Source organism: Pogona vitticeps, chromosome 6, assembly GCF_051106095.1.
Source record: "Pogona vitticeps strain Pit_001003342236 chromosome 6, PviZW2.1, whole genome shotgun sequence".
Classification (NCBI taxonomy): Eukaryota; Metazoa; Chordata; class Lepidosauria; order Squamata; family Agamidae; genus Pogona; species Pogona vitticeps.
The window spans coordinates 33739301-33762407 of NC_135788.1; the positions used below are offsets into that span (position 1 = coordinate 33739301).

General features: G+C 38.6%; 1 protein-coding gene across 3 annotated transcripts in view; it reads left to right on the forward strand.

Moving 5' to 3' along the window:
• DNAH11 (dynein axonemal heavy chain 11) overlaps positions 1-23107 on the forward strand; it is a 186984-nt gene that overhangs the window by 117628 nt on the left and 46249 nt on the right. For all 3 annotated transcript variants that reach the window (XM_020781900.3, XM_073003290.2, XM_078377188.1), the window contains 9 exons: positions 294-527; positions 2017-2163; positions 4405-4518; positions 6105-6248; positions 7197-7379; positions 10055-10156; positions 15734-15868; positions 21919-22092; positions 22344-22579. In XM_020781900.3, coding sequence (XP_020637559.3) covers positions 294-527; positions 2017-2163; positions 4405-4518; positions 6105-6248; positions 7197-7379; positions 10055-10156; positions 15734-15868; positions 21919-22092; positions 22344-22579 — 1469 coding nt within the window. The remainder of the gene's footprint in view (positions 1-293; positions 528-2016; positions 2164-4404; positions 4519-6104; positions 6249-7196; positions 7380-10054; positions 10157-15733; positions 15869-21918; positions 22093-22343; positions 22580-23107) is intronic.

Consider the following 23107-nt stretch of genomic DNA (forward strand, 5'->3'; position numbering starts at 1 on the left):
TTCACTTGTGGCAGTTTGCAATCAAAATGTATGCCAGCTGCATAAAAATGCAATAGGATTTGACCATTGTTTGTTAATGTTGGTTTGCCCACCTCAACACAATTGTAATTGTGCTCATAATCCCTTGTTAATCAAGGGTTTATATTACAGTATGTGACTAGAAATGTGTTGTATAGGATCCCTTGATTCTGAAATTTGAGTAGAGAATCAGTGGTGCCTTTAGCACCCTTTATTCAGATGAATTTTTAACTTTTAGCATTTAAACTACTTTATGTTTGTTTTATTATTTCCAGCCACAATTTTATGAGTCCATCTGTCATTTCATGGCCTACGCCCACACCAGTGTGAATGAGATGAGTGCTAAGTTTCAGCAGAATGAGAAGAGGTATAACTATACTACTCCCAAAAGCTTTCTGGAGCAAATCATGCTTTATAAGAACCTTCTAGAAAAGAAAATCCAGAAGATGTCCCAGCACAAGGAGCACCTTGTAAATGGCATTCAGAAACTGAAAACAACTGCTTCTCAGGTGAAAATAATTAATATTTGTATTCAGGGATGGAGAACATGTGACCCTCCAGATACTGCACTACAACACCATTGAGTATGCTGGTTAGGAATGTTAAGAGATGTAGTTTGATGACATGTGAAGAGCCATATATTCTGCAACTGATGTCATGAAAGTCCCAGAATTTGATTTATATTTCTGCTATTTCTTAATATAGTACACAATTATCTACGGTCTTACTGTCCTAGTTTTGAGTAAGAGAAACATAACCAAGTGTCATGTAGCAGAACAGAAGATGAACAGAAATTGGTAGTCTTTAAGATGCTGCAGATCCTTTAAATATTTTTGCTGAAAAATGTTAATAAGATTATGACTCTAGACCCTAAAAAGAAGGTATGGTCAAAAGTTGCCTCCCATTCTCCTCATCCTGTTACCATACTTACTTGGTATTCTATACTTCAAAAATTATGTAATATAGTTCATTTCTTTGTGACGTAATACCATTTTCTGTGTGGGGTTTTTGTTTTGTTTTGTTTTGTTTCATTTTAATGTGTACCCTATCTTGTTATCTCGTCATGTACTACACTGATCCCCAGTTTTAGGATAAAGTGTGGATAGGTGGATGAATAAATAAATAATATAATGGCTGAAATCCTTTCATGGAACTCCACATACATGACAGGAATTACATTAATAACACTGACAAGTTGGTTAAAAGCTTCCTTGGTGATTTCAGGGAATATGCAACTCGGTTGCATTCTGTATAAGTTTGCATGCATCTCACAGCTGCCAAAGGAAGCCTTGAATCAGTGGCAGTTTGCTGCTGTCGCCACCACTGCTGCTGTCCTTCCTGTTGTGCATTCTTAGCTGCACAACAGGTTTTCAGCCACAGGCTGAGTTTCTGTTCTGTGACTGTAGAAGGGTGATGATGTCAAAGGCAGAGCCAATTTTCAGTAATTAAAGACTTCTTATATCTACATTTCTACATTTCTTATTTCCCCATCTACAGAAAAAGACCAGTGATTTAAATACTGGTTATCTTCTCTGTCTCTGTCTCTCTCTCTGTCTCTCTCTCTCTGTGTGTGTGTGTGTGTGTGTGTGTGTGTGTGTGTGTGTGTGTGTGTAAATACACAGAGGGAGAGAGAGAAATGGTAAGTCAAGATTTACATAAACAATCAGGGTCTTGTTATGATTAGTAAGTGTGTATGTATACATAAACAATTTATATGGTTAGCAACCCTCCCTTATCAGTGGCATAATACTGCTGATTAAAGGCAAATTGCCACTGATCAAAGACAATTTAGGAGACCATGAGATTCACATAAAATGCAATGATTACATACATCCCAAAACCACTAAAGTCTTTAATCAGCAGACATCACCACTATTACTCATGCAGAGCTGCACAACAGGATTTCAGCCAGTATATGTGATTATTAATATATATGCCCATGCACACCATTACTAATATCCAAACTACCAAATTAATGCCTTTGTGGTCTTGCTTTAGGTGGAGGACTTAAAATCTAAACTTGCCTTTCAAGAGGCAGAACTGAAACTGAGAAATCAGGATGCTGAAGCTTTGATTACTAAGATAGGGCTTCAGACTGAGAAAGTGAGCAAGGAAAAGGCCATTGCTGATGCAGAGGAGCAAAAGGTCAGTGTTGTTGAGCTATATTTAGTACAGAAGAAACCTTTGTAGGTGTACAATTTTGAACACCTACATCTCCAGGAAGCATAAAATCTAAAGAATTATTATACTTACACATGTTTCAGCATTTCACACCATGATTACCACTTGACCTTTCTTTACATTATGCATTTTTCCAACCTTTTAGCTCTCTTAATGATATGAAAGAACAATAAGTACAAAGCTCATTCAAGCATGTAATGGATGGGCAACTTGAGAATCAGGCCTGTATGTAATACAGTAAAGGTCAGGGAGTCATCTCTGAGCACTTCAGGTTTTTAAAGGCTTCTGATTCTTTAGTTCAATTGAACAACTCAATTGTTCTTGAAGTCCGTTCCTCTGACTTATGCCCTCATCCATTGCGCTGATATTTACAATTCCTGACTTGTATCTACCAGCTTTGTGGCACAGTGGTTAAAGTGCTGTACCGCAGCCAAAACTGTGCACATGAACCCAGGTTCAATCCCAGGTAGTCAGCTCAAGGTTGACTCAGCCTTCAGTCCTTCTGAGGTCAGTAAAATGAGTACCCAGCTCACCGGTGGGGGGAATATGTAGCCTGCATAATGAACTTATAAACCACCCAGATAGTTCTTTAAGTGCTATGGAGCAGTATATAAGCAGCACATGTTGTTTTGCTTTGCTTTACAATTCTGGCTTATAAGGCAACTGTATAACTAGGAATCCTGTTTCAGACAATGTGCTGAAGTAGGGGTGGGAATCACACAGACCATCAATCACATGTAGCCACTTCAAGCTATTTTTGGACCTGCCATACTGAAGCTGAAAAGCTTATAGTTATTGTAGGCTGAGGCAGAGCTTGGGCCATCAAGAGCAGTGGCAGAAGGCCCATTCTCTCCAGATGTGCAAGACACCGGTATCCCCAAGCCTCATAGACAGGCCCCATTTAAAGAGGCAGGGCAGAATTCCCCTCCCTAGAAGGATGAAGTTGCAATAGATGACTGCCCATGAGTGAAACTGACTTGATCTAATGCTACTGTGCTGTAGATAGAACATGGCAGCATCTGTCTAAGGACACTGGCAACAATACCTGAAGCTACTGTAGCCAGACCATCAATTTTAAAGGAATCAAATGTATCAGGAATTTTCCTGTATTCAGGGAGTACCTGAAACATTTGGCTTACATGGTGTTTGACTTTGGATTGATTAAGGACTTCCCCACACTTGACTCACTGCATAACACAAACTGGCCTGTTTTTCTTTCTTTCTTTATTCTTATCACAGCATTGCACAATTTAAAATTGTGGATGGATATGAAATATGGGTAAAATTAAAAACAAATTAAAATGCTAAAATAATTACACAGTTTTTACTTCAGTAGCATTATCTTGCCATTTGCTAGTTTAGTACAGTGGTGCCTCGCAAGATGATGTTAATTCATTCCACGAAAAAGTCATCTTGTGAAAACATCGTCTTGCAAAACGCGGTTCCCCATTGGAATGCATTTAAATCTATTTAATGTGTTCCAATGGGGGAAAAAATCATCTTGCGAAAATCATTTATAGAAAACATCGTCTTGCTAAACGCAGTTGCCCATTGGAATGCATCGAAATCTATTTAATGCCTTCCAGTGGGGAAAAATTGTCGTCTTAAGAAAATCATCCATAGAAAACATTGCCTTGCGAAGTGCCACAGTGATCACAAAAGCCAATCGTCTTGCGGATTAATCGTCCCGTGAGGCAATTGTCTTGCAAGGCACCACTGTACTTCTTAACCTTGGGTAACACAGGTGTTTTGGGACTGTGATTCCCAGAAGCCTTGACTACCAGCTGTGCTGGCCTGGATTTCTGGGAGTTGTTAGAATAGGAGGGTGTACCCTCCACAGACCCAGGGACTATTTTTTCCATCCCAGAATCTTCTGGGGGCTGTACAAACTGGCAAAAATGCCAAAGAAGTAAACCTTAAGTGATCCAGTTTCAGTTCTGAAAAATCAGCATGGTGTTATTAGCTCTCTTTTATTGAAAAGGTGAATTATCATTCCTAGAGACTTCCAGAGCACTAGTTCCCCCATCTTTTCTTACTGGAAATGTGCCAGTGGGAGTTAGGGATAGGTTGGGAGTAGGCAGGGCCACAAAAACAACTTGAGAGGTTACAACCCATCCTAGAAGCAAATCTCACAAATTTCACTGTCTTACACAGTTTCATATGAAAACAAAGTCCAGTCTGTGAACATTCTCTGTGTTCAAATAGGTTGTTGCTATCCAATCAGAAGTGTCTCAGAAACAAAAAGAGTGTGAAGATGACCTGGTGAAAGCTGAACCTGCCCTGGTGGCTGCTACTGCAGCTCTAAATACACTTAATAAGGTAAGAACTAGACTGCAGTATGGTAGCTGTATTGCTGGTTGTTTGTTGGCAAACGGACTCTTCGTTTTTTAAATTTGGAATTCTGGGATATCAGATACCATGAAACTGATCTAAGGCCGCTGCCCAGTTGCTTTGTTTTATGTAATCAGATGTGGAGTTATATTCATGTGGTCCTTAAGTCTGCAAAAAGCTGAAAATTAGAGATGGGCGCAACTTAAGCTATGCCGCGTTGTACGACTCATGCTGTGTCATGCTACAGCTGCCGTGCATTCCCTCCAACCACCTGGACAACTCACAAGTCTCCACATGCAATCAGGCCATCCTCCATCACCTACTGCCCAGTCTGTGGAGTTGTTCCTGCTGCCCTTCCCCGCTTCCTCCAGCAGCCGACCACTCAACAGCTATAAATGGGGACTCCCCATCTTGCTTCCTTGCTTGAATGGTCAGCTGCTGAAGGAGACAGAGAAGGGCAGCCCAAGCTCCTTCCTGGACTGGGCAGTCAGGGACAGAGGAGGACCCAAGTGGCGCTCGGAGGCTTGTGAGTGGGGCAGCCGGCCAGGATGGTGGTCCAAGAGAATGCGCAGCAGCTGTGGTGCCACACAGCACGAGTCATGCGATGCAGCACGACTTAGGTTGTGCCCATCTCCACTGAAAATGTGATGATTGCATCACACTAAAATTTGTTTTAGCTGTGGCACAAAATGGGAAAGAGATGTATAAAAGAGAAAACTCTCATACAGTGGTGCCCCGCTTAACGGGCGCTCCGTTTAGCGATGAAATCACTTAGCGATGACTTTTTCGGAGCGTTTTTGTGTTTCGTTTAGTGATGGTCCCTATGGGCGATTTTTGCTTGGCGATGATTGGGACCATGCTTCACATAGCAATTACATTTTGGGTCCCCTGTTTCGTTTAACGATGGTTTAAACAGCCTCATGTTTGCTGTTTTTTAAATATTTTCTGTTATTTATAAAGTTAAAGTTTATTGCACTTAATAAACACTTTGTTAACCAAATTTGACTTTATTCTGACTCTTTTTTAATTTGTTGTTGTATTTTTCCCCCCATTGAGATGCATTGAATAGGTTTCAATGCATTTCAATTGGGGAACCGCGTTTCGCTTAACAATGTTTCCTATGGCGATTTTTGCTTAAGGACGGCAGTTCGTTCCTATTGGAACGGATTATCCGGTTTTCAATGCATTTCAATGGGAAACCGTGTTTCGCTTAGCGATGAAATCGTTTAGCAGCAATTTTTTCAGAACGAATTAACATCGCTAAGCGAGGCACCACTGTATAGAACATTTGAAGTAATTAATATTCTTCCTCCTAGAACCTGAAGTGCACTTTTAATGTTGTGTAACTTTGGAAGCAAAAATATTCCAGGTATTGTTATAGAGTGCTAGACACCAAAACTGCACTTTCATTGCATTCTCACAGCTTTCCCTCACTACCTACCAATGCCTGTTTTTTTTTTAAGAAAGGAAGAGAATGAGAGCATCTTTCCAAGATGGCATTAACGCATCTTGTTCTTCTACTGTTGGATTTGGTTAATAACAGTGCAATTTTTGTGTGTATCATTGTTCTTCAGGTGAATCTTTCTGAACTGAAAGCATTTCCTAATCCACCAATTGCAGTGATCAATGTTGTGGCTGCAGTAATGGTGCTATTGGCAAAGAAAGGGAAAGTACCGAAAGATCGAAGCTGGAAAGCTGCTAAACTCTTTATGGGAAAGGTAATTATAACACTAGCCATCATACTGCAGAATAAAGGAACTGGAACTGTGAAAGTTCTGGAGTATTTTCTCTCTCCAGTGATGATTCCAATTTTTCATCCCAGCCATTTTTGTTCATTTTTTTTGTTGATTTGGAAAATATGTACATATGAAACAGATGAAATTTGAGAACATTATTTACAGTTATGTACAGTAGGTTGCAATTTTGTACAATGACCTATATAAAAATACCAAGTGTTCTGTGACCATAAGTAATTTTCCATTATGTCTTTGATGAGCATTAATTACTTGCAAAGATTTAAAGAAATATAGATGGAAGGTGTCCTAACTTCTATGGGACAAGCTAAAGAAAAAATTGTGGAGTCAAGGGCAAATAGTCTGGGACAAAAAGGACAGTTATGTGCCAATGTATTTTTATTTTATTTTATTTATATACTGTCCCATTAGTGTTGGTGCTATTCTAGGTGGTTAACAAATAATGTAATCAAAGAAACAACTGAGACATAGGAAACAACAATAAAATCATAGAATAATGAAAAATATATAACAAAACTGTAGTTTTGTTTAAGCAGGACTTCCAAAGAACTGCTTTTTATATTTAAATATATTATTAGGACCTGTTTCATGTCCTATAGTTAGCCAGTCACTGACTCATAAAGAAAACCTGTATTTTTCCTGGGACTTCTGCACCCCTCTTTCAGAAGTGTTAAAGGGGAAAGTGCCAGAATCCCTTGCTTCTTCCATTGTGCAACCCCACTCTTAGTTTCCAGATAGAAAATGGATAAGATCTGTTTCCTATTTTAGGTCTATACTTCATATGTGATTTGCTGTTTTTAAAGTGAAAGATATTTTGTTGGTGTTTTTACTTCCTAAGCTGTGAAAGCAATTTGACAACTTGAAATGTTATTCTTCAATAATGAGTTAGGGACGTTAATTACTTTCTTCCAGGTTGATGATTTTTTGCAAGCTTTAATTAATTACGATAAAGAGCACATACCAGAGAACTGTCTGAAAGTGGTCAAGGAACATTACTTGAAAGACTCAGAGTTCAACCCAAACCTGGTTCGCACCAAGTCATTTGCAGCAGCTGGTCTCTGTGCCTGGGTTATCAACATATTAAAATTCTATGAGGTACTGATTGTGCAGCTGGAGCAATAAACAGTACAGTATTTACTTTGTATTACTTAAGTATTGGGTAGTTACTGATTATAGAAGCACTATTTCTGACAGGGATCATATAGAAAGCAATATGTAATGTGGTGAAAGTGGAGGTGGACAGAAACTGTCTACATAGTTCTTAAAACATAACAAATGGATATTCTTTTAAATATATGAACGTATGCTCGTGCTATCTGCACCAACCTAATCATTTCTGGTGTTTTGGGCTGTAAGTCCCATTAGCCCCAGCCAGATTGACTAGTAGTCAAGGATAACTTAAAGTTTTGAACCAAAACATTGGATATGTAAATGAGAAAGCCTTCAGTTAATGCTTCCTCTTAAACATAAATACAGGCAGCACAGCCTCACCTGCCACCTGCAATAGGAATCTACCACTGGTTGTTGAGGGTTTTTCGGGCTCTTTGGCCATGTTCTGAAGGTTGTGCTTCCTGACGTTTCGCCAGTCTCTGTGGCCAGCATCTTCAGAGGACTGGAGTAGGAACTCTGTCCATGGACAGAGTGGCATGGACAGAGTTCCTACGCCAGTCCTCTGAAGATGTCAGCCACAGAGACTGGTGAAACATCAGGAAGCACAACCTTCAGAACACGGCCAAAGAGCCCAAAAACCCCACAACAACCATTATATCCCAGCCGTGAAAGCCTTCGCGAATACATCAAAATATCACTCTTCATTGCAGAGTCACTGCCCCCTCATGCCACCCACATTTAATGACTTCTTTTTTTACAGACTACTTTCTCCTGCAGCAAATGCTACCAGAAAAGATAAAAGTGGAAGCAGCTGTTCTTTGGAGTCAAAATCGGCCTGAACAGTGCCAGGTCCTGTTTCTGAATGCTGTTTCTGAGAGGGATTCTTGGAACCAAGATGTAATGGAAAGGGTGGTCTGTGCAGTAGCAAGTGCCCAAACATATGCCTCCCATTATGCTTTTCTTCTCAGAATCAGCATTCAAGAAAAGCAGCCAATGCTGCAGAGGGCCTGATTTGATTCTCAGAGCGTGTCTATCATTGCTTATTTCTGTTGTCATGAGAGACATTGTCATGAGAGGGGTTTTTATACTCCCTTTAAGGTAATAAATATAAAGAGTTAGGCAATAGTGATGACAATGGCAGAGGAGCAATGAGCTGAATGAGGGCAAACAAATCTTAATCCAGACAAGGCAGAGGTCTTCCTGGTCAGTCAGAAGGCGGAGGAGGGGATAGGAATGCAAATTGTGCTTAATGGGGTTACACTCCCCCTGAAAATTCAGGTTTGCAGCTTGAGTGTACTCCTGGGTTCATCCCTGAGCTTGGACACCCAGGTCTCAGCTGTGGCCTGGAATGCAGTTGCACAGTTTAAGCTGGTGTGCCAATTGCAGCCATTCCTTGAGATGTCTGATTTGGCTACAGTGATGCATGCCTTCGTCCCATCTTGTTTGAATTAATGTAATGCACTCTCTCTACATGGGGCTGCCTTTGAAGACAGTTCGGAAACTTCAGCCAGTTCAAAGTTCAGCAGCCAGACTACTGACTGGGGTCAGTTATAGAGAGCTGTGCTACAACAACTGCACCAGCTACAGTCCATTTCCTGGTCCAGTTCAAGGTGCTGGTCATTACTTATTTAAAGCACTATACAGTTTAGGTCCAGACTACCTGAAGGACCATATTTCCCCATATGAGCCTTCTCGGTGCTTAAGATCATCAGAGAAGGCCCTCCTCTCAGTCTCATTGCCAGGACATGCTCAGTTGATGGGGACATGAAAGAGGGCCTTCTCTGTGGCTTCTTCTAGGTCATGGAGCGCTCTTCCTCAGGAGGTCAAGTTGGCCTCTTCCTTTTAATCCTTCCACTGACAGCTGAAGACCCATCTTTTCAGGCAGGCTTTTAATAATTGAGTCCCTGAATCCCATTTTTACTTAATATACTTTTTAACATTCTGTATGTTGTAAATTATTCAATGTATTTTAATCAGTTCTATAGTTTAATTGTTTCTAATGTATAATTTATTGTTTTGTTTTGTTTTAAATAATGTGAGCCACCTTAAGTCCCCTTATTGGGAGAATATATATTTGGTGGCGTACATACTTATCGTTAGTTTATCTCTTATATATTATAGTATACAGTAGTTTATCCCTCTTTCTTCTTGTCCAGTCAGCACAGTCGCTGTCATGCACACTATCAAGAGGTGTTTAAAAAACATTTGCAGGGTCACAAAGCAGGTGGCATTGTGTTGTTGGTAAAGAGACTTTACAGAAAAGGAAAGGAGCCATACACTTCTCCAGATCAGAGTCAATGAATTATAATGATACTTACACAAATAACAAGTACAACTTGAAGGAAAATGATTGCTTGAAATACAAGTATTAGATTATCTATCATCTGCCAGGATGTTACTTTAATTAAATGTGTATCTACTGCATTCATTTATCTATTCCATGATGTTTCTTCCGTGACTTTTCAAGTGCAACTTGAAAAGAAGGGAGGATGTAATCAATTCCAGTTGAAGTATTGCCTAATAAACTACTATGAAAACAGAAGAGGACAGGTTTTCTTAAAGAGAGAAACGTGTTGATGTTTTATAATTTTTGTTGAAGTTTTTCCTTTGACTTTTTTCCTTTGTTTTCATTTATAACTGTGCAATACCTGAATTCCCAGGTATACTGTGATGTTGAACCAAAACGTCAAGCATTGGCCCAAGCAAATGCTGAACTTGCAGCAGCTACTGAGAAGCTGGAAGCTATCAGGAAAAAACTTGCTGTATGTATAACACTAGTCCAGTACTTATCGTCTTCCATTCCCAAAGAAATGTTACAGAATTATCTAGTTCTTTGTGACAGCGCTCAGAGGCTCTCTGTAAAGTTGTGGAATTTTATTGGTTTCTAGCTCTGGTATGAAGGGATTGTGTGAGCTCCAATCAGCCAGGACAATATTTTTAAAATTCAATATTTCCCTCTTCTGTTCCAAGACTACTGCAAGTCCTAAGTTATCCCTTTCATTGTCTGGAACTTTTTGGGGGCCAATGCAAGGGAGGAATAAGGCTTTAATTACTGAAAATAGCCACCATTGGTAAAGACATCAGCCTTGCACTGCAGAATTGACACAAACAAGATTTCAGCCATTGTTTTACAGCTCAAAAAAGGATTTGTGTGCATTCAGCATTATTACATATTTTCTTATAAACTAAGAGACGATCATATGAATTTGCATATTTGGTACACCAAATCTTTATTTCGAAATGTTAGAATTTCCCCCTAAGCCACTGAGTATCATATGGCTGGAATCCTGTTGTGCAATTAGGCAGAGACACAACTTTTGAAAGTGAATTTCCATAGGTTAAGAGATTGCCATAGACATTATTTGTTGCATACTGATTGACACAACCTGGTGTACAGCCCAGGTCTGTGAAGATTTCTTAAGGTCTTAATTTACAGCACTTCACCTGTAAAAGTTACACCATTCATGTAACTACACAACAGCATTTTTGTTTCTCTCTGTGTGTGTTTAAAATATACCTAAACACGCAGCTGTACACATCCACAAAACAAACACACACACATACCTCAGGTATAATTCTTGCTTATCTTTAGCACACAGACACAAAGCAAATCCAGTTCTCTGCTGGACTAGATCAAAGGTAAATTCTATCCATGCAAAAGATGACCCAATTCAGTTGCAAGGTAAATGCTTAATTAGTTTGTCTGCATAGATTAGTCTGTCATTCCAGTTGTAATTAAATATCTTGTCTTCTTTATTTTAAAATAGTTATGACTGTTTATAATGAAACCAGATGCCATGCCATGTGCTGTTATTTGTTTGTACCATACTTTGATTCATTTGCTCATAGGTCAACTCCTAATGCATCCCCTACAGCAGTGGTGTCGAACTGTGGCCCTCCAGATGTTCTTGGACTTCAACTCCCAGAAGCCATCACCACCACCTCTGCTGGCCAGGATTTCTGGGAGTTGAGGGCCAAGAACATCTGGAGGGCCACAGTTCGACACCACTGCCCTACAGCTATTCCCATTTAGCACTTACTAGCTTGCTTTATAGTCTCTCACTAACATTCTGTGCCCTTACACCTTTGAAAAATACTTTCCTGGATAGGCCGTGTCCCTATCTCATGGATTTCCGATGGAATCCAGTCCTATAAACTAGTACTTTTCTATAAGAAAAGTGTTGTTGCACTAATTTTTCATACAGAAGGCTCTTTATTCTGGCTGGTAATTTTCTATAATGATTAATAAATGTTACAACTATTACCTAGTAATCAATAATACATCATCAGTTTGGATGGTGCTTTGCTAACAACCCTTCATTTTTTAATGCTTGCTAAAATATATTTCAAAATGACAAATTCTTGTCAACTGTATGCAATAGGAGAGTGAACATACATCTTTAATTTTTTTTAAAAAAAAAATCCTACATGTAAAGATTTACCATGTTTGAAAATTGGTAAAAATATTATGCCTTTAATTTAAAGTTTACAATATACTCCAGCTGTAGAACACCTTTTCCAGAGATTTTAATAGTCCCAAATTATGTTCCTTTAGGTGGTTCACAACAATTGCATTATTGTTTTGAACTTGTACAGATTTAATGTTGCTCTCATTTCAGAAATTTCACTTTTCTTTGCATTGTGTGCATTTCATCAGATTAGTTTCACTTTGGAATTTTCAGTTTCTCTTTTTGTTTTTTGTTTTTACTGGCTGAAATTCTGTGCTACATTTCCATATTCCATGCCAGCAGAATCACAGCTTTCATCCCTTCCTGTTACCATTGAAGCCCTCCGTGATACCACAAATCCTCCCCAGACAAATCATCTGGAGCAAGTTTTTTAGGATTTACAGGGAAGGGGCTGCAAGAGGGAAATTATTGCTGGTTCAAGGAGAAGATTGATTGATTGATTGATAATTTTGCCGCACTTTTCTCCTTAAAAAGGACCAAAGGTGACTTACATAATTAAAAACATAATAATAAAAGCTAAAAACAGTAAATCATTGAAATACGGATGGAATATCTAAAATATTATATAAAAGTAGAAGCAACAAAATATAAACCATCCTGATTATTGTCTCCTAGAGTCTAGGACCAGTCAAATCCAGCACAAATACAGTGGTGCCTCGCATAACATTTGCTTCGTTTAACTTTTTTTTCGCTTAACGTTTATTTTTTCAGAGTCAGATTGTGCTTCGTATAACGTTTTTCCCTATGGGCGATTTTCACATAGCGATTTTGGGACCATGCTTCGCTTAACGTTTTTGGTTTTAGGTCCCCTGCTTCACTTAACGATGTTCATTTTTTCAATTACAAAAGTGTCTTAACATGTTGAAAAACGGTTTTAAATGCTTGGAATCGTTAGTGCACCTTCTAAAATGTGTGCATACTTAATTTGGTGTTGATCTGACTTTTCGTTAATTTTTTGTGAATTTTTTTCTCCCCCATAGGAAACAATGGAGCTGTCAGATTTTGACAGCTGTCAAAAGTTGGGGGGAAAAATTCACCATAAATTAACGAAAAGTCAGATCAAAGCCAAATTAACTTTTGCATCCGTTTTAGAGGGTGCAGAAGCTAATCCAAGCATTTAAAACCATTTTTGACCCTTTTATGACACACTTAAATTTGCAAAAATTGACTTCGCAAAGCTATTGAAATGTATTGAGTCGGCTTCAATACATTCCAATGGAGGAAACATTGTATCGTTTAACAATGTTTCCTATGGGTTTTTTCGCTTAAGGACTCCAATCCGTGCCTATTGGAACGGATTAACCGGTTTCCAATGCATTCCTATGGGAAATGGTGTTTTGCATAAAGTTTTTTTCGCATAAGGTGTTTTTTTTTTAACCAATTAAAAACGTTATGCGAGGCACCACTGTATAGGATTTTGATCACAGCCATATTAAATTGCCTTCAGCATTCTTTCAACGACAGGAGATTCAAAAGTATATTTAATAAACTTGCACATTTCCCTGTAATATTCCAACTTTGCTTTAGTTTATATAGTCTACAAGCATTTAAGCTGTAACATGTGCAGGGACATAAGCTACATCTCCTCAGCATTGGCTGAGGACAACATGTGATGCATTTACCAGCCATCACTGCTGGGAGTGGGTTGGGTCAGAAGAACTGAGTAAAAATATCACGTGTGTGTAATATTCTGTTGTTGACCCTTTCCAAACCCATCAAGAATTATGCCATGAGACCTCTAGAGATTCCATCCATTCCCATCTCCCATACTGTTTCTTTACTTGCACATCAAGTGGCGAATTCAGGAAGCACATCTTCATATTCACACACTCCTTTTGACACAGCTTTTAGATGATTCCAGGAAAGCAAAGCCTCAACAGTGTTAAAGCATCTATGCATGCAAAAGATAATCTCTTTCAACTCTTTAACTGCTAAAATACACTCTGGTATACCCAGTTACAGAGCCAGCATGTGGATATACCTATCTCATCATCACCTAGCTCAATGATTGAGTGGTCAAAAGCTGTTGTAAGACTAAACAACCTAGGACTTATTCCAGCATTTTGTTATGTCCTGTTTAGAACATGGCAATCCCATCTGCCTCTGAAATTGCAGACAAACATTTTAAAAGGCAGAGAGATGTATCAAGGCCTTGTCTGGTTACTGATTGCAACTAGTGTTCTGCATTTGGCATGGTGATTCACAGGAGAAGGAGAAAAGGGAAGACTTCCTTGTTCAATATGATTTTTAGACAAATATAAACCCCTTCTTTAGAGAACTGCCTGTTTCTCAGGAAAAAGAACTCAATGGCCATTTACAGAGATCCTGTCAATATAGCCTTCAGTCAGGAGAGAAGAGAGGGAAGTGATTCTGTGTTAGCCTTTTTACTAGTCACCACATTTAGGACTTGTTCATAGTCCATTAAACATGATAGGATCACAGTTAATGTTCCACATTGCTCAAGCCTCCATTTAAAATCTCTCTGAGGAGCTGGTGGCATTTTGCCATGAGAATGGCTCATCCTTAAAATCATTAGCATCAATGCCTCCATAAACAGAATTGGATCAGCTACCTCGGTACCCGAAGGATTCCAGTCACACTTGTGTATCAGGTTAACCAGGCATTCCAGCTGTTTCACTTCTATCCTGCTTTATAAAACTGTCACTAAAATTTTTCTGTCCTTTCCTAAATTATCTTTTGGGAGTGTCTCTGTCTACGTGACTATAAGATATATTGTAAAGGCTCTAAGATGCACTTCAATTTGTACCAAGCCATGTCTAGTTATATATTTATAAAATAATAAAAATATAGCATATATTTGAGGTTGTACTCATTCACAAATTTAAGGTAATAGAAGACTGTTGTTTTTGCTGCCACAGACAAACATGGCTATCCATTCTAGTTACTACACCAGCCATATTTCACTTGAAAGGTCTTAATGAGAGGCCTTAGTTTAACCTACGTCAGCAAAAATAAAGAATCTTGTGGTATTATAAAGACTAACAAATTTATTGCAAGCTTTCATGGACTATGGTCCAATTTGTGAGAGACATAGAATGTTGCCTGGAATATCAGATACCTCTACAGTACATATTGTTATTTGTAATCTGTTAGACAATGAGGTCTGACGGAAATTACAGTAGGACCCCTGTGTCAGCGGGTTTGATACCTGTGATTTCACTTATCTATAGTTTGCTGCAGCCCTATATACAATGTACAAGGGTGCCCCCCATGTCCTTTTGTCTTTTCCCCTTGTATGTTGTATATAGGGCTCCCTTGTATCCGCTACCATTCACATTTGTTGGAAAACAATTGCTTTGTGTTTGGATGAGGTGATTAACTGGTGAAAAAGTAGCCAGCTTCTGTAATTTCCCCTTGCTTAGTATCACTTTGTGCATGGTAGTGAGCAGACGAGGGTAGCCTATAGATCATCTTGACTGCTGTCATTGCTGTTGTCAGCATTCAGGCTGTCCTTTGCTATGTAAAGTTTGAATCTCTATATTTATAGCAATGTTGCATCATTTCACAATGTTGATTGAGATTTTTGGGGAGATCCCACAATTTCTGTCTGAAATAAATAAATCAATAGCACATATAGCAAAAATAGAACACTCCTCTGATTCTGGATCTCTGGTAATTGTTGAATCTTTTCTCATTTCCCTCCCAACATGCTTACTACACGTATAACTTTTCTATATGTAAACATGCGATCATCTGCTACGTACAATTGTATACATTAAAACAAAATCAATCCAAACAGAATAGAGGCTTTGGGAGTCTTGTAGCGTCCTAAACTGGCGAGCCTTTAAGTTGCTACTGTTGTGGAAGGATGAAGCAATACACAATAAAAACTCCTCTCTTTTTCTACAGGAACTGGATGCCAATCTGCACAAACTCACAACATCATTTGAAAAAGCAACAGCGGAAAAAGTTAGATGTCAAGAAGATGTTGGCAGAACCAGTAAAACTATTGAGCTGGCTAACAGGCTTGTTAAAGGACTTGAGGCAAGTAGCTTTTTTCATTGATACAGTTTTCCTGAGTTTCAGTGAAGGTAATGAGCTAATATTATAAAGAGCAGAGGTTAAATTAAATATTTCTGCAATGAGGGGGCATTCTTTTGTTTTATTTTTTCTATACAGCTAAAATGAAAACAGGTTTAAAATTAAATAAAGGTGAATGGAACAGTGACCAACATGACAATGTTAACAGGTACATACAATTTGTGATCTAAATGTTCCTGGTTCCCTCTGTGACTTGAATGATGTGGATTTATGTGTGTGTATGTGTGAATGCATAACTATGCACATGTATGTATGAAGTCCTTAGAGTCAGGGCTTAACCCTGGTGCCTAAGGTCAGTATCAAAGCTGAGTTCTGAACCATAGGCTCAGCTAGAACTACTGTAGATTAGGTAGAGTTTGGCAGTTTGATTCCCCATAGGGGCTGAACTCAATGGTCCATAGGGTCCCTTTCAGCTCCTCAGTTTAAAGATGAGGAGGAGGAGGAGGAGGAGGTGAAGAAGAAGAAGAAGAAGAAGAAGAAGAAGAAGAAGAAGAAGAAGAAGAAGAAGAAAAAGAAGAAGAAGAAGAAGAAGAAGAAGAAGAAGAAGAAGAAGAAGAAGCATCATCATCATCATCATCATCTGTACCATGCAATGATGCTGCAGGCTTGGTGCAGGTACTGGACAGGATGCACTCTTGGGTGCTCCATTTCCTTGTTTTCTCTCCAGCCTTGCTCTTTCCAATTTTTATCCCAGACCTCATGGAAGTTGTTATATATCTGGATTAAACAAGATCACAAAATGCTTGCAAGTAAAATGCAAATACTATTGATGTGTTTGGTGCTACTGCTAACTTTTAAAAGTTGTTTTATACTTATTGTTTTATACTTTTAATATTAGTTGGTCTAATTTCACACATACTAGGGCTTATTTTCAGGTTAGGTCTTATTTTCAGTGAAACAAGAAGTTACAATTTTTTTAAAAAGAGTCGTAGTTTAGTTACTCAAAATGCATGGTGCTTTACTTTGATGGAAGTAGCTTGTATTCTTGCAGGGCCTGGAAACAATTAGATGGGGGATTGATTTAGCTTTTCATTTCATCCATCATGTGTAAAATTTCATATTCTACCAGTAGGGATACTTAAAACAATCGATTTTCATATGTCCCAAAGAATGTTCTTTCAGATTTCTCCCATCAAACAAATTATAATTTCTAGCTGATAAAATTGTTCTTCTTCTGCACCATGTAAATGACAATAAAGTAGATAAGTACATCATTATTTCTGCAAGGAGCACAACAGGTACATACTCTGCAAACTAAGAAACTTTGAAACAATAACCTTGGACAGGGAAATCAGTACTGTAGAGATATCTCCCTACTGCTTATTTAACGTAATTGGTAATCAAGCCCTAGACATTAAGCTGTTGTTTTTGCTTCATATGCTATACATTTGTTCATGGGTTGGATATCCCTAGAGAAAAGTCTCTTTAAGTAAGTCACTAGATCTGCACGTAGCAATGAATACTTTCTGACAGCATGGGCAGCCTCTAGTTAATGAGCACTGAGACTGAATAATTCTTAGGTCAAGACTGAATCATTTTGTACCCACCCACAATGCACTTAACCTTTGCATAAGTGGGCTACAGGAGTTGCATTGTTTCTGCCTTGTGTTCATAAAAACCATTAATCTTCTAATAAGGACCAAATGCACATTTAATTTTTTAAAACTCCATACACAGTTCAGTGTTCTAATTATTTTTGCTTGTTCAAGAGCATCTTCAAAACAAAACTGGTGATTACTTAATGGTCAATTGCCACATAATTATTTTAAGCAAACTATTAATATGCAGCAATTCTAACTGCACTGAACAGGCCATATGAACGTACAAATTACACTGAGTAAATACTTGCTGCTGGAATCAGCTGAATTCAGTAAGTCCATGTGTGCATGGTATGTAGCTGTGTGCACTCACTTATACCAAATACAGTAGCTTGTAATGGATTTCAAAAGTGGTTTGTCGTTCTGTATGGTGGTAAATGTACTGCTTTGGACTATGGCCATTAAATATCATTTATTACATATTGATTCTCAGTGAATGAATAATAATGTTACATGCAATAATACAATACTAGTGAAAGATGGATGTGTAATCTTTACGTCTAACCGAATATTTAATGTATTTTCAATTGACATTTAAAACATCATATTTCATTTAGCTTTCATAAAGCTAAGAAAGTTGCTTGGAACAGTAACTGCATTTTTCCACTTAGAAGTCTTGCTTATAACTTAATGCTTAGAAATCAAACTGCAAAATTCTTACTGCCTTAGAAATCAGAGGAACTAGCTTTAAAAATAGCAGTAGTTAGAAATGGATCCACTAAATATGGCATAGTGGATACGATGACAAACTAGGACTCAGAAGACCTCGCTCAACCACGAAAACACACTGAGGCAGGGTGGAACTGATAAAACCACTCCTTAAATATCTTTCTTACCTTGAAAGCTCTATTAGGGAAGCTGTAAGTCAGTTCCAACTTGATGGCACATAATACACAAACACAGTAGTTAGACATAGTAGTGTGATGAGGTGCTATGGTTCTTTCAGAATATATGTTACAGAGGGGATGCACTGAAGAAAGGAATATTTTATTATATAATGATGACCAGGTTATCTGGGTATGAAAGGTTTCAGCCTGATAAACATGAACAGATTTTATGCCCTTTAATATCTTGCTTATTAAGTGTGCTTCTATTTTAATTTTAAAAGTCCGAGTGTTGGTATTTCCTTTATCTACTGTAATACAGAAACTATTCAAAAGTGTGACCTCCTCATACCTTATACTGTTGTATAAGCAAAGAACAGGAAAAACACAACATTTAATTGAGAGCATCAACCCTTTTCCTCAGATTATAAATTCTTTTTGACTAGAACAGGAGACAGTTAACTTCTGAAAAGCACCAAGACTGATGATTTTGTCTATATAGCATTGACCTGGAAGCGCAGCCATTCAGACTAATAAATCAGGCAATTTATATTTAATCATTAACTAACTCCCGAGCTGAACAGCTGTTCAAAATTAGAAATGGGTCACCACGGCCAGGATGATATTACAGGCAATCTATAATGCATTAGAATAAAATTATAGTGATTTTTAACTGTCTGAAAATTTATTACACTGCATGTTCCAACTCTTAAACCCTTGTTAGCCAATGTCACTTGTGATTTATGATGCTGGAATCGTACAGTAAAATTACTGAAGATTTAAATAGACAATCGTTCTGTGTTTAGTAAATCTTCAAATTTCAAAGCTAGTTTGGAGAATGAGCTGGGTGCACATTTTTGTTTATGACTTACCAGCCAGTTCAAATAAGGCAAGAAGTGGATAAATCAAAACTTGTTCATTGAGATAAATGAGTATGTGTTTGCTTTACTTGGTTTTGCTGATTATATAAGAAAGAAACTTTTTCAAAAATCTGGATACCAAAGATGATTTTGAATGAAAAAATAATGAATTACAAACATTTATCACTAGAGGTTGGGACAAAGCTAAAAACGAACCAGAAGATTCATCTAAAATTGCTAATTCGGTGCTTCGGATCGGGTTGGGTTTGTCCAAACTGGAGAACCCGAACATTCCTGAAGCAATGAATTTTGGAATCATTTATAAACCTCCTGGTTTGTTATCCCCCCAAGGCCTCTCATTGCCCCATCATGCCCCTACCTTCTGCTTGTGCTTATCTGCTGCTACCTGCCACTGCCGCTTCCACTGCTGCCCACCACCGCCTGCTGCCTAGCTTGCCCTGTGCACCTGTGGCTTGCCAATCAGCTGATTGGTGGGCTATAGGCACACAGGCTGCCATAAGGGAAGCCACTGCTGTTGTCTTTGCAAACAGCAACCCAGTTTCCCTTCTGGCAGCCTGTGTGCCAATGGCCCACTGACTGGGTGATTGGCTGGCCAGAGGCACACAGGCTACCAGACAGAAAGCCACCACCGCTGTTTACAAACACAGTGGTGATAGTTTCCATTATGGCAATCTAGCTCACCCTGTGTGTCTATGGCCAGCAGATCAGCTGATTGGCGGGCCCCTAGGCACACAGATTTCTGTAAGAGAAGTTGCCGCCACTATTTTCACAAACACAGGGTAAACTAGGTGGTAGTGGCACAAGTGGAGGTGGCAGAAGTAAAGGTGGCCACAACTGTGGAGACAGATGACAATGTAGGGAGGTGATGAGGCAGTGGTGAGGGGCGAAGACTGCAGGATTGAGGGGGCTCGGCCATGGTTTGTCTTTTTAAAAAAGCCCTGATGAACTGACACATTGGTTTTTGTTTTAATTGGTCAAACACGGGGAAATTTATGGTTGGCAATTTATCCCCGTTCCCATTTTGGCAGTTCGTCCCCGTGTCTAATTATCACTAGTATTTCTAAACAAACTAAGAAAAAAGGGCACCTTTTGCAGTGCATCCTTCTGCTTATGAAAGTAGAGTTTCATTTAATAATTACACTTTGATTAATTAATAATTAATTAATAATTATTTCCGATAGAATAAGTAATCATTCTCTCGTAAAGCCAGCACATACCTACATATTTGTCATACTTGAAGAACATACCTACTGCTTGGTTCCATTCCCCACTTTTGAAGCTCATTAGGTGACCTTGAGCCAATTTATGTCCCTCATGTCCATCTGTCAGCCATATTAAAAAAAATAGTAAAAATTTGTGATCACAACTTTATTGGGTTTTTTTGTGTGTATGTCTTTCTTCCAAGGAGTTCAAGGTGGTCTACATTATACTACCTCTCCCCATGTATATGTCTTCTCTGTTATCGCCCTTGAGGTAGATTAGGCTGAAAGAAAATCACTGGCCCAAGGTCACCAGTGAACTTCATGGAGATGTAGGAAGTTGAAGAGGTGTCTTTCCAGTCTTAGTTCAACAGGATTAAATGTTTTAAAGCAATTTGTTTCGGTTTTATACTAACTGATGCCAAGTTTACTGAGTGATACCTTGTTATGAGAGCAATGGTTATGTAATGCTACATCAGCCTTTTCTGTATTTTATCTCCTGGTAAAATAATGGCAACCTACATTATTACTGAAAAGAATGAAGCTGCCTGCTATCCAGCTGTTGCTGTGGAGAAGCTAAGTTAGCCCATACGAAAAGTACATAAAAGATTAGTTGCTTAGGGAATGAAGAAATTTGTTTGCTTCCAAAAGTGTGGTGTTGGGGCTGCATGTGGTCACCAAGGCATTTTTGTGACCCTTGGTGCCATCATACTCCTCTGAAGCCCTTGCAAGAAAGGAAAGAAAAAGAAGGAAAGAGTAGAAAATAAGAACTGCCACTCCTGGAAATTTGCAGGAATGACCATTCTTGTTTCAAAGCAGGTGCAGCCACCACAGAAGAATCAATTTTTCAAAACTAGAAGGGGAATACTGGCCATTTATGGTGTTTTACTAGTGGGATGCATTTCTGGAGATTTTGTGTAATCCCTGTAGGATCCTAGCGAGAGAAAAGTGACCCCCATTCCTCACATTGACAACCCTTGTTATGAGAGCTGGAGCCAACGCTGGGGTTCTATACGTGGCTTTAAAGTCTTAGAGAAGAAAAGGGGGCAACATTACACACTACTGTATCAAATTAGTACTTTTAGGAGTCAGCTCCATGAATCCCTGAGAGCTTAGTAGTCCTGACATGATAAGGGATAGCTGCAACTCCTGGAAGTCTGCAGGGTCAATCTCCTATTTGGAACAGGAGTTCTTGTCAGTGGTAGCAAACATCTCTTTGTCATAGCACAAGCTTTCCTCATCCTCTGTCCCTTGAAAATTACCTTCTTTAGTTTTGTTCCTTTGAATTAAAAGCCAGATGTGTACTTAATTTGCAAGTCTGAAGCAAATTTTGCTATCAGATTCTAAATGCGAGTTGACTAGCTCATGTAGCTTGACCTGTACACATTCAGATATGTGATGTTTCTCTTTAGTTATCTGTGCCCTTCATGCTCTGGCTAGAAAACTATACCCTTATGATAACTGCCATGCTATTTTATGTTTGTCTTTCAGTCTGAAAATGTTCGCTGGACACAGTCTGTAAAGTCCTTTGAAGAACAAGAAGTAACTGTGTGCGGTGATGTTTTGTTAACAGCAGCTTTTGTTTCTTATGCTGGATCCTTTACCAAACCGTATCGCCAAGAACTGGTGGAATGTATATGGCTTCCGTTCTTGAAATCACAGCAAGTAAGCATTTATAATTTTTTGTGCAAAAACAGTACTTGGTGTGAAATCCTTATGTTTCTGGCTTCTGTTTTGGCAGAATATTTTGCAGCTCTCCTCAGAAGAATGGTTAACTATTTGCTTTTGAAATCGTATTTAAATGTAACATCACCAGCTGTTTCATTGCTGCCCGTACACACAATTTCATCTCGTTAGGTCTCTTGCTAACTTTAGAGCAAATATTTACAGCAAATAAATCTCTGTTTTCCTCAAAGAATCCCATTCCAACCAGTGAAGACTTGGATTTGGTTGCCTTGTTGACTGATGATGCCATGATTGCAGCATGGAATAATGAAGGCCTGCCAAGTGATAGAATGTCAATAGAAAATGCTGCTATACTAACAAATTGTGAACGATGGCCACTTCTCATAGATCCCCAACTGCAAGGAATAAAATGGATAAAAAATAAATATGGAACTGACCTTAAAATCATACATCTAGGAAAGAAGGGGTATGTGTACATTGAAAAAAAGCATGTTTATGCCTTGTATGCCAAAATAGAAACATGATACATTTCCTGTCTACCCAAAGTGGTTTTTCAGCTAGATAATCCTAAAAGGATATTGTTGGTTCAGAAGTGATATCTTGTTTTTTAACTCTGTGCTTATCAAATCTGCCACTATAGAAGTCTCCCAATTCTTTTCATGTTCATTAGATGCTTTATTGTATTTAGATATCATACTTTAAACAGCCCCTCCAGAGAACACTTTTTATTTCCTGTTGTCAAGTGCTAGAGTTCATGGGATCTCTGATTTTGACATAGAACTCATGAAGGCTGGCATACAACTATTCTTGTGCCTTCTGCATGCAGGCCAAAACAAAGGCAAATCTCTTTAAATGTTGTCTTTGGGTATCAGAAAACCAAAACAAGAAACAAACAAAACAAAAACGCTCAGCAGATCAGGATCATATGGATTTGCTAGCATGTGTGGCAGCTCTGGAAAGATGAGGTCCTAGGATATAAATTTCTAGGAAGCTG